General features: G+C 44.5%; 1 protein-coding gene across 1 annotated transcript; it reads left to right on the top strand.

Moving 5' to 3' along the window:
- The first annotated feature begins 2917 nt into the window (after nucleotides 1–2917).
- Mageh1 (MAGE family member H1) lies at nucleotides 2918–4367 on the top strand. The gene has a single exon (XM_020179581.2). The coding sequence runs from the start codon at nucleotides 3165–3167 to the stop codon at nucleotides 3822–3824; it is 660 nt and encodes a 219-aa protein (XP_020035170.1). The 5' UTR covers nucleotides 2918–3164; the 3' UTR covers nucleotides 3825–4367.
- The last annotated feature ends 10676 nt before the right edge of the window (nucleotides 4368–15043 follow it).

Here is a 15043-nt window from a genome sequence, read left to right as displayed (position 1 = left end):
AAACATGGATATCATCGGTGAGTGGAGGTCTGCCACAACTTTCAGGAGCTATTATGCTTTATTCTTCACAACACCATTATGATATATACACTTACAAGTGGAGAAATCTGGATTTAGAAAGGTTAACTAGTATTCCAGACTTGAAATAGCTTAAAAGGAGCAGAGCCAAGCATGGAAAAAAAACTGATAAGGTGAGTAAAGATACTTGTCTTCCCCTTCTCTACATCTGTCCCTTTTCTCATCTCCTTTCCTTCTGCTCCTATTTTAAGGGAATACAAACACCCCCTTCCATGTTAAGCTTCCTTGCACCACTAAATATGCTCTGAATTGTAGCAGCTGTTAGGTATGATGGCAGAATTAGAGGTTGGGAATCTGAAGATAGGAGTTTAAATATGAAAATAGCCAGGAATGCTGTGATCTTGGGCAAATTAGTTAATCCCTCATAGTTTCATTGGCGAACAAAGGTTGTTGCAAAGATTCCAAAGTGGAGGTAGGTTAGGCACATAGCATGGTAGCACAACACATCAATATTAGTTTCAGAGCCCTCAAAGATCGGTTGCCCTTCCACCATCTCGTGCTATTTGCTCCAAACAGATAAATGACCTCTAATTTCCCAAAGCATGATTTCATTATTTCCTCCTATTAATACAATCCTTGGTAATATTTTGGCTATTAAATATACCTTGTTTACTGAGTAATAATTTCTGTAGTCTTGTCATCTATAAATGTGACTTCTGTTTAAGCTTTGGGGAACACTGAAAATAGCCTAGAGCTTAAACTCTGTGATTACTTCTTTGGAGAAACTGGATGGGAGCTGAGGCCCTAAATTGTGCATTATTTAAGGCTAAGATCCAATCTATCTAGAGTGCTATACAGAGCTGCTTTGTCCCTGTTCTGGAGTGAAGCAAGTTTCACTCAGATGAAGGCAGTGCTGTCACCCTCCTCCATCAGCTGGTTTGTGACAAAAGCACCAAATATGCACTGGCTTAAGTTGATTTATGGGTAGTTTTATGAAATAGAAGGTCTCAGGCTTAGCTATAAAGAAAATTTCAGTAAGAAAGTGGCCTTTGGGAAGAGAATGAGTTTGCCATATTAAACTTTTATGATATCCCATCAGAATAGGGAAGAAATTTGAAAGAATGTATTCAATTTTGCAGTGTTCTAGGCATACAGAGTCTCAAATATGAAAATGAATTGATTAAATAAATAAGCAAATGAATAAATAACTCCTAAACCCATAAACCTGCTCTAATTCAGAATTTCTTTCATGAGCTGTTGGACTTCCAGAGAGACTTAGAACAAATTGAGCAGACAAGGTTAGAGAGATCAGCCTTTTCTGTTTATACAGAAATCAAAGGACAGGGATATCAGGTGAATTCATCAAAATCAAGGTGACTCAGGCTGGGCTAGAACTTATGTTCCCAGGTCTCATTTCAATACCTGTTTCTCTACTTAAGGCCTATCCCCAGAATTTGCTCACTAGATACAGCCTTATTCTATTCTACAAACTCCATCAAAAGCTGGAAGGTATCAAGAACTATGGGCTAGACAGGGTGGTTACACACTGAGGCTGTCAATCAAGCATTTAATCCCTACCAGCCAAACAGGTAAAGAGCATTCATTTGCTTTTTAAGAGTGCAGTAAAGAACACATGTAAAATCTTTCCCATCATGCATTTCTTTAACATGAGTTTATTAAATGTCACTCACATACTGATTGAAACACATTGAGAGGCAAAGTCTGTGCTTACTGCGTAATAAAGGCTTTTCATTTACTATCTCATTTAATTCACACAACCCTACGAAGCCAGTACTTTAATTACCTCTACTTTACAGATTTGAGGAAACAGGTTGAGGTGAAGTGATTTGAGCAAGCTAATAACTGGAATGACATAAGAAAAATACAGAATGCTAGGAGTAAAAATTGACTCAATCTTTTGGGGCAGCAAAGATAAACTTGGGGAGAAAGATGCCTGTGAGCAAGCAGATGGAATTTAGATGTTTGGAGAAGGGAGGAAAGGCACGTTAGGTAGAGGAAACAGTGACCAAAAGCAAGGAGTGAATAAAATTCAGAGTGTGCTCTGAAAGAAGCAGAGTAAGTCAGATACGCAGGTAGACTAGAGCCTTGAAATCTTGAAGCTAGTGTACTCCATCCCAACCTCCACATTCCCTGTTTCCATTCAGTGTCTGAAGCTTTTCAATGATCACTCTTAAAATGCCTATCTGCCTCTCCATCTCCATGGCAACAGCCTTAAGGCTCACTTTCATCCCTCTTGCTTCTTACTCTAATGGTTTCCTATGTAGTCTGACAGGAGACTGTCTGTCCCTCTGCGAGGCTGCAGAAATTCAAGTCTGATCCTATCACTACCTTGCTTAATAAACCCGCGAATATGTAACTTTGCAAAGACTCTGTGCCTCTTGCGCGCTTCTTGCTTTGCATTCCCAGGTCATCTTGTCACCCACCACTTCGGCCATGACAGTATGATCCAGGTCCTGGAGGTGCCTATGAATTAATTAGGTGCACATAAAAGCCTTCTGCAAACAGGGCATGCAAATTAATGAATGAGCTGTGTAAGCTAAGACAAGAAAGGAGGGCTGGAGTCAGCTGATTCCTTGCAGGAATACTTCCCGCTTCGCGACTTCCCACCCTCCTCAGCCCGCCTTGGGTGTGAATGGAATAGAGACCTTCAGCTTCCCAAAACCCGCGAACCAATCTTGGAATGTCTGCACCACACTGAAGAATACAGAAACTCTATGCTATTCATTTCTCCCGTGCATACCACAATTTCCACCAATCCCTAGCGGTCATGTCTACCTTTGCCCCACCCCGGCTATAGCCTGCTGCTTTTCCTATCCGCTAGCGGAAGTCCCTGTGGAGGATCAGCCCACTTCCTCCTCGGTGTTTGGCGAGTGCGTGGCAGGAGAGGCGGAGCCAATTCTGCTGAGCTTTCTCGCGCGCTTGTAGCTGCAGCAAGTGCGGGCGAGCGACTGCTCACGCAAGGCAGCTTGCCTGCGAAAGAGCTTTTTCTGTTTTGTTGTTACAAAGACTCTGACATTGGTGTCTTCCGCGGCGGCCTCTTTTTAAGACAGAAATAGCTGTTTTTATAGAGGCTACAGGTATCCATCGCTAGGACTGCTGTAGGCTTTGAACGCCTAGCAAGGGACATGCCTCGGGGACGAAAGAGTCGGCGCCGCCGTAACGCAAGGGCTGCGGAAGAGAACCGCAACAATCGCAAGATTCAGGCTTCAGAGGCCTCTGAGACCCCGATGGCGGCCTCTGTGATCCCGAGCACCCCAGAAGACGACCTAAGCGGCCCAGAAGAAGACCCGAGCACCCCAGAGGAGGCCTCCACCACCCCTGAGGAAGCCTCCAGCACTGCCCTAACACAAAAGCCCTCCGTAGCCCGGAGCAATTTTCAGGGCACCAAGAAAAGTCTCCTGATGTCCATATTAGCCCTCATCTTCATCATGGGCAACAGCGCGAAGGAGGCCCTGGTCTGGAAAGTGCTGGGGAAGTTAGGGATGCAGCCTGGGCGGCAGCACAGCATCTTTGGAGATCCGAAGAAGGTCGTTACAGAAGAGTTTGTGCGCAGAGGGTACCTGATTTATAAGCCAGTACCCCGCAGCAATCCGGTGGAGTATGAGTTCTTCTGGGGCCCCCGAGCACATGTGGAATCCAGCAAGCTGAAAGTCATGCATTTTGTGGCGAGGGTTCGTAACCGATGCTCCAAGGACTGGCCATGTAACTATGACTGGGATTCAGAGGATGATGCAGAGGTAGAGGCTATCCTCAATTCAGGTGCTAGGGGTTACTCCACCCCCTAGGGAAATCTGAGACCCCCCCCTAGAGAAAAGAGTCCAAGGTACCCCTAAGGAGTAGGTGGCTTGGGTGGGTCTTGAGTTGAAAAGGATGTGGATTGCGGGGCGGGGGTGGGGTGGGGCACTGTATTCGGTATTTGTGATCAGTGCTAATTGTTTAACTGCGAAATAGAGTGTTTGCTTTGGATATTGTAAACTTGTTTCATTTTATAATATTGTTAAGGATCACAGTATGTTTAAATATACAATTTAAGAGATTTCTTTGGTTTTTTTTCCTTGTTATTGACATTTGCTATAACAGTTTTGTTAACGTTATGAGATGAAGTTGTTTCATCATATTCTGTGATTTGGTACAGAATTCAAATCACTCAAATAGGCTGTTCTTTGAAAGTTTGGAAAAATCAGTGAATGTGGGAGGAGGATAAAGGAATTGTTCAAAACTGACTTTTCTGAAGTCCTTTGTGTCTGCTGTCTTGTAAAGAACACACATTATCTGTGAATATGGCTAGTTATCATAGTATATAGAGAAAATAAAAGCATAGTAACTAGTACACTGTGTCATTTATTGACCACCTGCTATGTGAGAAACAAGTATAGGTTCTGGGAATAGTCCTTAACACACAGTCCCCAGTTCCAAAGAATGCTCTAGATTGTGTGGGAGAGAAAAATGTATAAACTGGCGGAGCAGTAAGTGCTTTGATAGTGAGCATGAGGTGCCAGGAAAATATAGAAAAGCTAATGTGATCAGTTTTGGGGGATAAAACAGAGAAGGAGCACATAGGTTGTTTGAAACTTCAAGAGATGCTTAGAGAAGCAAGGGAGGAATTGAAAAGGGCATCAGAGTGTTCCATGAAATGAATTGGTGTTGGGTATAATACTGAATACTTAACCCAACTTGGCAGAGGGGGCATGGCAAAGACCAGAAGATATGACAGGGTGCTGTATGTGTAGAATATAAATTTCAATCATCTTGAGAGGTAGGGACAGAGTGAAGGAGTGATTGGAGGATAAAAGACTACTATGGGGTAGTACAGAAATAAAAATTCATGATCGTACGACAATCTGAGTTCTGAAAAGTAATATTGGAGGTTTGAGAGGAAGTAAATGTGGAGGCACTGAAGGCAACATGGACATTTGGGAAATAACAAATTTATCACTGAACTATTAAGGTTCTGTTAAGGGGAAAAGAGAAGAAATGAGTCAGGGGAAGAAGTGACCAGAGACACTAACTACCTCAAAGGAAGGCAGTTATGGTTGACTTTAATGATAATAAAATGTATCATAACAATGATGACCTCAGATTAAAGGGACGAAAAGCTCTAAAAAAGCAGAGCTTCTACAAAGTTGGCAGACTCAGAAGATTCAACCTGTGACATCTATGAAAGTTAACATACATCTCTTAGGGACTACTGTTTGTTACAGAGCATATGTTGTTTGGAAGAGTGTGGGGAGGGGTTATGGTAGCATTAGCATTTTCACTTATCCCTTCATCCAGTGTGATAAGTCCAAAGGATACCCTAGCATGGTGACCCACATACTGTGGTAGCCCAGAGTGGAATAAGTCACATGGAATCAGGTTTCTTTCTATCACCAGGAGTTTTCACACAGTGTCACCTCAAGATCTCCATGCTCTTCTCATCCATTCTATCACAGGGCCTGTGATTCCTTGACTTCACCCTGTGGCAAATCTGGAGGTGTGGGAACCAACTTCCTGATTCTCCTTAGCTTCACAGAATACACACCAGAGGTTCTGGCCAGCCCCAGACCCTAACAAATTTAACCCAAGGGCTAAACACTGAGGTCAAGTCCCCTAGTAGGGAGCATGGAGGTCAGGTGCCTAATGTAGCCTGTAGGGCTCAAGGTAGCAACTGTCATACAAAACAGAGTGACCTTCTTTCTTCTTTGCCTCCAGTGTTACTCAGCATTCAAATGTGTGCAAAGCCAAGACACAAGGAAAAGTCTAGCAAACCTTTTCCTGCAAAGGTTCAGTGACGAACAGTCATGAGCCTGCAGGCCAAAGAAGCTCCAACAAAGTGCCCATGCCTATGAACCCTCAGCAGCTGCAAATACATTCAGCAAGCAATAAAATGCTGAGGGCCTGCTCCAATTCAGCCAGTGTGAAAGAAGGTGGGCGCAGGAAATCAACAGGCATATTTCATGGTCCAGAGGTAGACAAGTTGGGAATCAAGGTAGAAGTGACCAGGTGACTTTCCTGCTTACAGACACAGAAGTGGCAAGTGACGGACCCTAGGCAAGACCCCAAGACCATTAGCTACAAGTCCAGAGTGCTTGCTTCTAGGTCACCCTGCTACCTGTCTCGGTCTGCAAGTGCACTCACAAGTTCTCTGTCCACAAAGGAAATAAGAAGTTTCAGGCTCCAACATCTAGAATGCTAGGGGAGGATGTCCACTTGAACTTCTGCCCATTATACACACACACACACACACACACACACACAGGAACTCACAGAAGTCATTCAGTTCCAGATAAGTCAGCTAGGAAGTAGCTGAGCCTACCAAGTTAAGATTTCTCCAGTACCACCTCTGTGCCAGAGGCATGCCACAAAAAAGTAACTCCCTGCTGCCAGAACTGTATGTTTATGGCTCATTTTACAGGAAGCACCAACTAGCTCAGGAGAGACACTGTGTCCCTCCAAAGCCTATCTGAATCTGTGAATGCTTTGGCTGTGGTGGAAATAAATACCCAAATGGCTAATGTATAGTTATTAACAAGTGCAGGCCAAGAAGCTTAGTACTACCCAACAGAGGAGTGAAAGACTGGGAGAAAGGATACCTCCAGTTGCATTGTAGAGGAGGTGACTGCTAGAATCCTGAAGGCCTCAGGCAGGAGGCTCCACAGGCAATTAGAAAACAAAGGATTGGATGACCTGCCTTAGCCCCAGGGGCCAGGGTCATTTCCCCTGTGGCCTGCAGTTCAGTCAGCCCTCCCAGCTCACTGCATTGCTACTACAGAGTTAATCTTCATTTGGCTAGGGAAAGGCTGAACAAGGGCGGGATTTCCGGTGACTGTGAAATGAATGACAGGGCTGAGGGAGAGGCAGGCAAAGGGGTTTCTGGAAGGTGCTGAGCAAAGAATAGTCATTGTAACATTTACACAAGTTCTTTGAGCTTTGAACTGTATGCAGATGAGCCAACCCCCTGTGAGTCTTTTGCTCTGCAAATCTGAAACTAAACTGCCTCCTCTCACCCAGCAGAGTTTCCTAGAAGTGAGTGGGAAAGCTTCAGTTTTAGTTTTTAGGACTACTGAACTGAATGGAGTTGCTGGGTCCTAGAGCACACCTGTTGTTTAGGGACTGAGGGATAGAGAACCCCAACCTCCCCCAGGCTATGGAGAGTAGCAGCAGATCTTTACTCACTCCTAAATTATGCTAGATCAGGTGACATTACATTCGATGGCTGTGTTCTTGCATGGTCTCTAAATTTTGCACCAGGACTGCACAGTGGGTACCCAAATTTGCACCAGGCAAGGTTTTCAGTGGCAGAAACTCAGAATCAGGTCTCGCAAGCACATGACTAGGGTCAGCCTTGCACATGAACCCAGATCCAGCCAAATCCAAAACCCCCACTGCTTTGCTACAAGAACAGACTTCATCCGCAGAGTACCTGAGGGCTCCAACCAGCCTTGGGAGAGTTGTTTTCAAATTTCACCACAATCCAGAATCAGAGTGACTGGGATTCATGCCTTGGCAGAGTCAGGAGGGGTGGGAAAATAAGGTTACTATATCCACTGAGAATTAGCTGGCAAGGCCTCTTCATTCTGATTTGCTGTGGCCCCACTGGCAGGCACTCTGTGCAGCTGTATGCATGGAATGAGTATTCCTTGCAAGACAAGTGTGTCTTCCCCAGCACAACACATTCCTCAGAAACTTTACTACCCCTCACATAGCACCAAACCTCAAATCCAGGCTCTGGCTTTCCTGCGGTGGAACATCCAAATGGCAAGGTTTCTGGGCCTGCAACCGTGTTCCCTAACACAGCTGCAAATGCACAGTGGGCAGTGGGCTGGCAGGCATCATCCCTTGACAGAGCCACTGGGGTAAGATGCCAGCATCAGCAGTGGGCAGTCTTGCATGAAAAGCAACAGGTTGAATGGCATCTGCCTTGGGGCCAGTATTTTGGCCTTGGCGACCACGTGCAGAACAGACTTGGCCGTGGTGAGCGAGAGATGAGGATCTACCTGGGCAAACGCTGGCCCCTGAGAGGTGGCCAAGTCCTCCTTAGGCATAAAGGCACCGTTCTAGCTTTCTCGGGGAAACGATTTTGAAGGAGTGAGGGAGTGCAGAAGGGCAATCAGTATGAGCCTGCAAACAGGCTCTCCGGACAAGCAGGAGTTATGCTGCCTCCAGGGAGGCAGGTAAACAGCGAAGAACTAATGGAGCTTCCTGAAAATCTACCCGGTGGCACTTGGACAAGGAGAAAAAGTCTCTACTCACTGAAGACTACATGGTGCAGTAACTCTGGAGCAACCTCAGGCTAGAGAACAGACTGTTGGTGAAAAAGTGGACCCAAGCCTTCCAACGCCGACTATACATAAGGAAAGACCCTCACCCGGGGTGATTAGGAGAAAAAGGCAAAGCCCACAAACAGGTAGTGAAAATCAGGCCTAGCCCTGGACTGGTAAATCTTGCCCACAGACTATTTGACAGCTGACACCTTTAAGTGTCACCTCAAAAGGTGTGACGCGCTTCGAGAAACTCCTTTGAACATTGACTTTGGAATCAATAACGAAAGACAGGACTGTAGAATAGGTACAGTGTAGGAGGGTTCTTGTGGAAGGGGGAGTGTGAACAAGAGGAGATGGAGGTGAGGGAATATGGTGATAGGCTTCATATACATAAATGAAACAGAATGATAAAACCTCAAAATAAAAATGTATTTTACACTTATAGGAATGAATATGTGCAAAAATACATGAAACATCAACAATAATTTTCAGCACTTCCTTTTATAGTAAAACCATTCCATAATAAAAAATTTTATGTAAACTCCACTAACTAAATAGATAAAGTTTTTTCTTTTAAAATGTATGATGCAGGAGAAATGGGCAAATCCCTCCTGTAACTCTGACCAAGGAAGCCCTGGTTCCTTCACAGTCTGTCAAGACCCAAAAATAGCTTGGCCTATGTTATTTCACGTACTGTATTTCTCTGAGAATTCTAAACTCACTTGTTCAACACACATTTATTAAGGTTCGCTACATGACAGGCATGATTTCAGTTAACCTGTGATGCTTGCGTGAACAAATCACAAATTCCCTTGTCCTTTTGAATGGTACACACAAGAGCAAGAACACAGAAAGTAAAATGTGAACTCTTAACATAAGGAATTGTACAGCAAGGTAAGCAGTGATAATCATTTTGGGTACAGGTGGCATCGGCTCTTTACACAGAGCCCAGTAAAGAGGAACAGGTCACTGGGAATGCTGGCACAGAGAGGGAGTGTTCACTAGTTTAAGGTAAGCAAGGTAAGCTTCAATGGAGCATGGCATTGGAGGAAGGATATGAAGAAAGAGAGAGACTTGTCCAGGCATAAGGACCAGCTGATACAGACTCTAAGGCCTGTGAAACTCCTGCATGTTTGAGGAAAGGTATAGGAGCCAGCATGTCTGGCATGCAGTGAGCAAATAGGTAAAAAGGAGGAGACAAGGTTAGAGAGATTAACAAATACCAATTTACATAGGAACAATTAGGAAATTTAAGGAATCTGCTTAGTGCACATGGGAAGTGCGAGAGGAAGGAGAGAAGCATTGTGGGTTTGAGCAGAAGAGTGACATCACCTGTCATGCCTTTACAGAGGATCAGTTTGATTTCTTCATGTGTTGAGAACAGAGTGAATGCGGGCGACAGAGGTGGGAGCACGAAGATCAGAGAGGAATTTGTTCTTGCAAGTAAAGCTGGAGAGGATGCAGGCCTCGACCCTGGTAACAGGAGATGTGATATGACAAGAACTGCTCGCAGTCAGGCTGCATGTTGAGACTGACCCACAGAATTCCTATTGGTTTGGGTGTGGCATGTCAGTGAGAAGCAAGGCTTACCTGGGATGTTTTCCTGAGCACAGAGCAGACTGGAATTGGTATCAAGTGATATGAAGGGGTTTTACCAGTGGGGCGGCTATCAGGAATTCAGTACTGCACATGCTGACCTAAGATGTTTCTTTGACATCCTTGTGAATTTTGAGTTGTAGTTGCATATGTAACGCAGGAATCTGGCTGAAAGGTCTATGCCTCACATACATAGAGGGCACCAAAAACTCATGAGTCTACTTTAGCTCTGCTTAGGTAGTGAGAAAAGACAGAAAAGAACAGCACTTAACAAACAGAGCCTTGCAGTGGAACAGGACTGGGCAAAAGAGAACACAACTACAGATGAGTTGGAAAAGTCTGCACTAATAACTTGTAGAGGAGAAAGAAAATGTCAAAGTACTTTATACACATGTGTGAAACAAGCATAATGAAACTTGTTAAAAATTGTTTAAAAAGGGAAGAAGGGAGGTAGAGAAAGAGGAATAAAGGGGGTGAATTTCTTCAAAATACATTATATGCATGCATGGAAATATCACAATGAAACAACTGTGCACAAGAAATATACACTAATATGTATAAAGACATGGAAGTGCACACTGCTCAAACGGATGATGTGAGGTCACATAAGATGAGGATTGAGAAAACAGCCATGGCATTTGCCAATGCAGATGTGCCTGGTGACATTTACAAGAGCAGTTTCTTTGGAAGAGTGAGTGATCAAACCTGTTTTGGACAGGTTTAATAGAGAATGGGCTGGTGAGGAAACAATAGTATGGAGAAGTCTTAAAAGGAGTTTTGCAACAACAAGGAGAAAAAATGGTATCATGAGTTGGGGAAGAGAGTCAGGAACAGTTTTACTTCTGTTGGGAGTAATACTGGTGTGCTGAAGGCAATGTTGCAAAGGAGTGAAATCGATAGCACAGGGGTGGCAGAGAGACTCCTTGCCACAGAAACACTGGGTAAGCAGGAGGGCACAGGGTCCTTGTGTGAAGATGAGGGCTGGAGCATGCATGTGGACTTGCAAGTTCTGGATTAGGTAGACATCCAGTAGACATTCTGGCCACCTGAATTCAGCCACATGAGGTCAGGCACCTGTGGATTCCTTGAGCCTCCTTTTCTAAGGAGTATCTATTACATACCAGGTGCACACACCAGGACAACTTGCTAGCATTTAATCATTCAAAGAACCACCATGTGGGGAATATCATGATCCACATGCTACAAGAGAGAGATGTGCTGCACAAGGAGGATAGATGGAGTGGCCAAGGTCACTTAGAAAACAATAAGAGAAGTGAATCTTTGAGCCCGAACAGTCTGCTTGTCCAGGTCTTTTGGTAACAAAAGGCTCAGACCTGCTGGATAGTCAGCGTGTAACATTTCTCTTGCAGCCCCTTACACTGGTCGCAACCCTGTGCTGTGAATAACACCTGCTGGCAGTGACCAGGTGGAGCCACAGTCTGCATGTCTGGGCACCTCCCTCGGTTTGCTGTGAGCAGTGCTCCATCAGTGCATGCGTGGCTCTGTTCTGAGTCTGAGGTTGAGGCTGAGGAGCAGCTCCTCTCTGTGATGCTGACTTGCTTCCATCAAACCCTGCTGTGATGATGGCCCAGCTCCAAGAGGAACACTGACCCCACAACTACAGAAGTGTCCTTCCACTGCTTTTCTGCACGCACTTACTACCCAAAGACCTGTTACCTGACCAAGCCGACATAGCCAGCACAGCAAATTGCTTGGAAGATTGAAAACCCTGAACAAGCTTACAGGACACTAGGCCACTTGTGCCATTATCACTTAGACTATTGGCTACAACCCCCCCACACACACATGGTGTGATCGTTCTCCTGAAAGTGTAAGGGGTGTGTGTGTGTGTGTGTGTGTGTGTGTGCGTGTCTGTGTACATTTATGACTGTGTGGATGTGTGTGTCTTCATTCTGTCATCTTCCCACTCCCTACTAATTTTGTCAGGGACTGATTCCGCCTGAGATGACCCCAAGGAATAAGATGCAGCCCCTCATTCAGGGTGAAACTGGGAGCAGATATAGGTTTTACAGGGCTGGTTTACAGGGCTGGGTCTCAGGGTGCAGAGTCCAGGCTCATCCCAGGAAAGAATAACCTTTTTCTGTTCTATGCCAGGGAGAATGAGGCTAGACCCCATCAGAAGAAACATCAGTGGAAGTGCTAAATTGGAGGGAACTTACTTTATAGATGAGCCTCTCTAAGGCACACACCCAGAAATTGCAGACAAGGCCTTTGGGTTCCCACCTCCCTACTGATGGACATTTTACTATCTTTAACAGTGCTTGTTGCCTGTTTTGAGAAGCACTCTCCTACCAGTTTCTCCCTGGACCTGTGGCTGCAGCTGTGGTCAATGTTGCCAGATTTGGTTTGGAGCACCCCTGGCCCATGGGATGCTGAAACCTGGAGAGCTGCCAGGACTGAGGATGGGTACCTCTGAATCCCTGATAAATAGCACTTAATGTAAACCATGCAAGTCTAGTGGAAGCATGCTAGTCTCGTGCTAGAGTGTCTACTCGATACATCACCTTGGACGCCCATTCAAAGTTATCTAAGTTATGCCACCCTGACTCTACACCTCCAAAATCATCAGTAATGTCTCCTGTTTTGTAGACATGTTGAGAGAAATAGATCAGTTGATCTTCAAAAACTCCTAGAGTGGACCTGGACATGGTGGTTCATGTCTCTAATCCTAGCTACTTGGGAGATGGTGCATTGTGGTCCAAGGCCGGCCACCAGGTAAAAAGCCAGACCCTACCTGAAAAAATGAGCTAAAGAAAAAAGACTTGAAGTGCAACTCAAGTGAAGGAGTTCAGACAAACACCTTTGAGTTGAAAAAAAAAGTAACAAACCAAAAATAAAAAGCAGAAAGAAAATTAAAGAAAAACCTCTTAGTCTAGGGCTTCCCAAATTACCTGTGCTGAAACTTTCAACTTTTTCCACATCAGTCACTCACAGATCAATCAACACATTTGTATAATTAGAGGAATATGAATTACTAGAAAGAAAAAACTGGCAAAGACATAGAAAGTCCAAGACCCAATTTTTATCACCAAAAGGACCATCACTGAATGATATAGGCCTTGCCATACATACACTTGCACATTCTGTACTTACCACAGGCTCGCACCAACCTTTTGTAAAGCAGCACTTGCATCAGTAGACTCTGGCACCATGCCTAGTCATCATAGAAATTCACCGATGGCTGCTGTTGCAGGACTTGACTGCAAAACATGTTTCTATCATGAAGGAACTTCAATGACAAGAAGTTGCAACTACACAGAACAAGAAATACAAAAAGATTCAACTGATGACAGTCAAGAGTGTTATGCACAGCAATGGGAAAAGCAGACATCACAGTCATGAAGGATTCTCTGGGCCTTAATGCCCACGGATGGAACCTACTTTGTAGCTTTTTTGTATTCTATGATTGTATGACAACTTCATGATAATTACAAAATTTCTTCAAGCCCTGAAAAAATATTAACCCTAACCCCACAAACCACGGGTTATTTGTGCTAACATTGTGTGGAGCCTTTATTTATTCTCAGATTCTGCTTTTGGAATGTGTGGAGACTTTCACTGTCTAGGCAGGAAGACGATAACAGTGATAACAAAAACATTAACCAATGGTGCACATATTTCTGGCTGCACATACTCACTTATTTGTAAACGTTTGTACTGGTTTTCTATATTAGATACAAACCATTACTTTGACCCACAGCCCATTGCTGTTATCATTGTTGATCTCCTCAGCACCCTTGGCAGAGACTTCTACAGTTGTGTCTGGGAGTACCCAAAGGGTGACACAAAGCACTATCTGTGCCCCAAATCTCCAACAAGCAATCATGGAGACCCCTGAGAAAGCCTGGCTGTAGCCTCCACCTAAAATGATGAGCCCTGTGATGTTGGCACTGCCTCTTAAACAAACCAGGACCCAGGTGCCACAGCAGATCTTCATTCCATATGGACTTGTATGGAATGGCTTGGTCTCTACCTTGCTCCCTATGGTGGATTCTGAAGCAGCTCTACCAAACCCACACTGCTCTCCTAGGAAGGCAGCCCCCTCATGCTCCTTCCTATAATCAAGGTCAATTACAATCAAATCCCCTGTCTCCAACACAGGTTACAGGTAGTGTTTGCTGAGACTCCCATACAGTACTTAATAGGCTACACCCTCTCTAGGAAAAATTTCAAATCAGCCCCATTTTAAAGACTAGAAAATCATACTTGAGGGAGGGTTCTAGCACCAGATGATGGCTAGGAAGCGGAAAGTCAGAAACCCAGGTATACAGCAGCAGGTATGCACATATACAAGGTTAGTTTTATTGTCTATCAATCTGTCTTTCTATCTATCTATCTATCTATGTATCTCCTCTCCATCTTTCCTCTCTCATCCCCACCCCCTCTCCCCATTTCCCCTCTTCTCTGCTCCCCTTCCCCCTTCTTTCCTCTTTCTCCTCTCTTTCCCCTCCTGCTGGTCCTCCTCCTCCTCCTCCTGCTTCTTCTATCAGAAAATAGTATTCCCCCCTCATTCACTTGGCTGTGTGAGATTGGACAAATCCTTTCCCTCCTTTGAGTCTCAGCACCTTCAACTATAGAATGGATATAGCAAGATAACACCTACTCAACAACGTAGCTGGGACAATTAAGTGAGGTACAGTGCATGCAACTGCTTTCTACAGAAAACAGGTGCACAGAAAATATCTTACCCATAATGTTGCACTTAAAGCACTATGGAACTGGTCACATGGCTACCAAATTGGGGAGAAAGGCTGCATGTCCTGTCTGATTTCCCTGGAAGCACAAAAATATCTGTGGTCAGAGGATCAATCCATGATTCTGTAGTCTTAATACATTTTGCTGTAATTTAAGCCCCACAGGATCAAAATTCCACTTCTTTCCACACTGTGTTTGCTGATCTGTTCCAAATACCCTGAACAGGACTTCAGGTGTGCTACACAGTCACAATTCACGTGAATTGCATATGAACGGATTTTTTGAGCATCTAGTGGTCAGGATAAATATGATAATGATGGTGAATATTTTAAGTGAGTGAGGTACTGACAGAGAGTTGCTAAGACTGGTGTCTAAGCTTTTAAGTGAAATATTGTTGGGGAGAGACAGTGTAGGACATTTACCCATGCCTTAATGGCAATAAAACCAGA

The sequence above is a fragment of the Castor canadensis genome, chromosome X (assembly GCF_047511655.1).
Source record: "Castor canadensis chromosome X, mCasCan1.hap1v2, whole genome shotgun sequence".
NCBI classification, from domain to species: domain Eukaryota; kingdom Metazoa; phylum Chordata; class Mammalia; order Rodentia; family Castoridae; genus Castor; species Castor canadensis.
The sequence above is the reverse complement of the archived record's forward strand: the minus strand, read 5'-3'. Positions and strand labels throughout refer to the sequence as shown.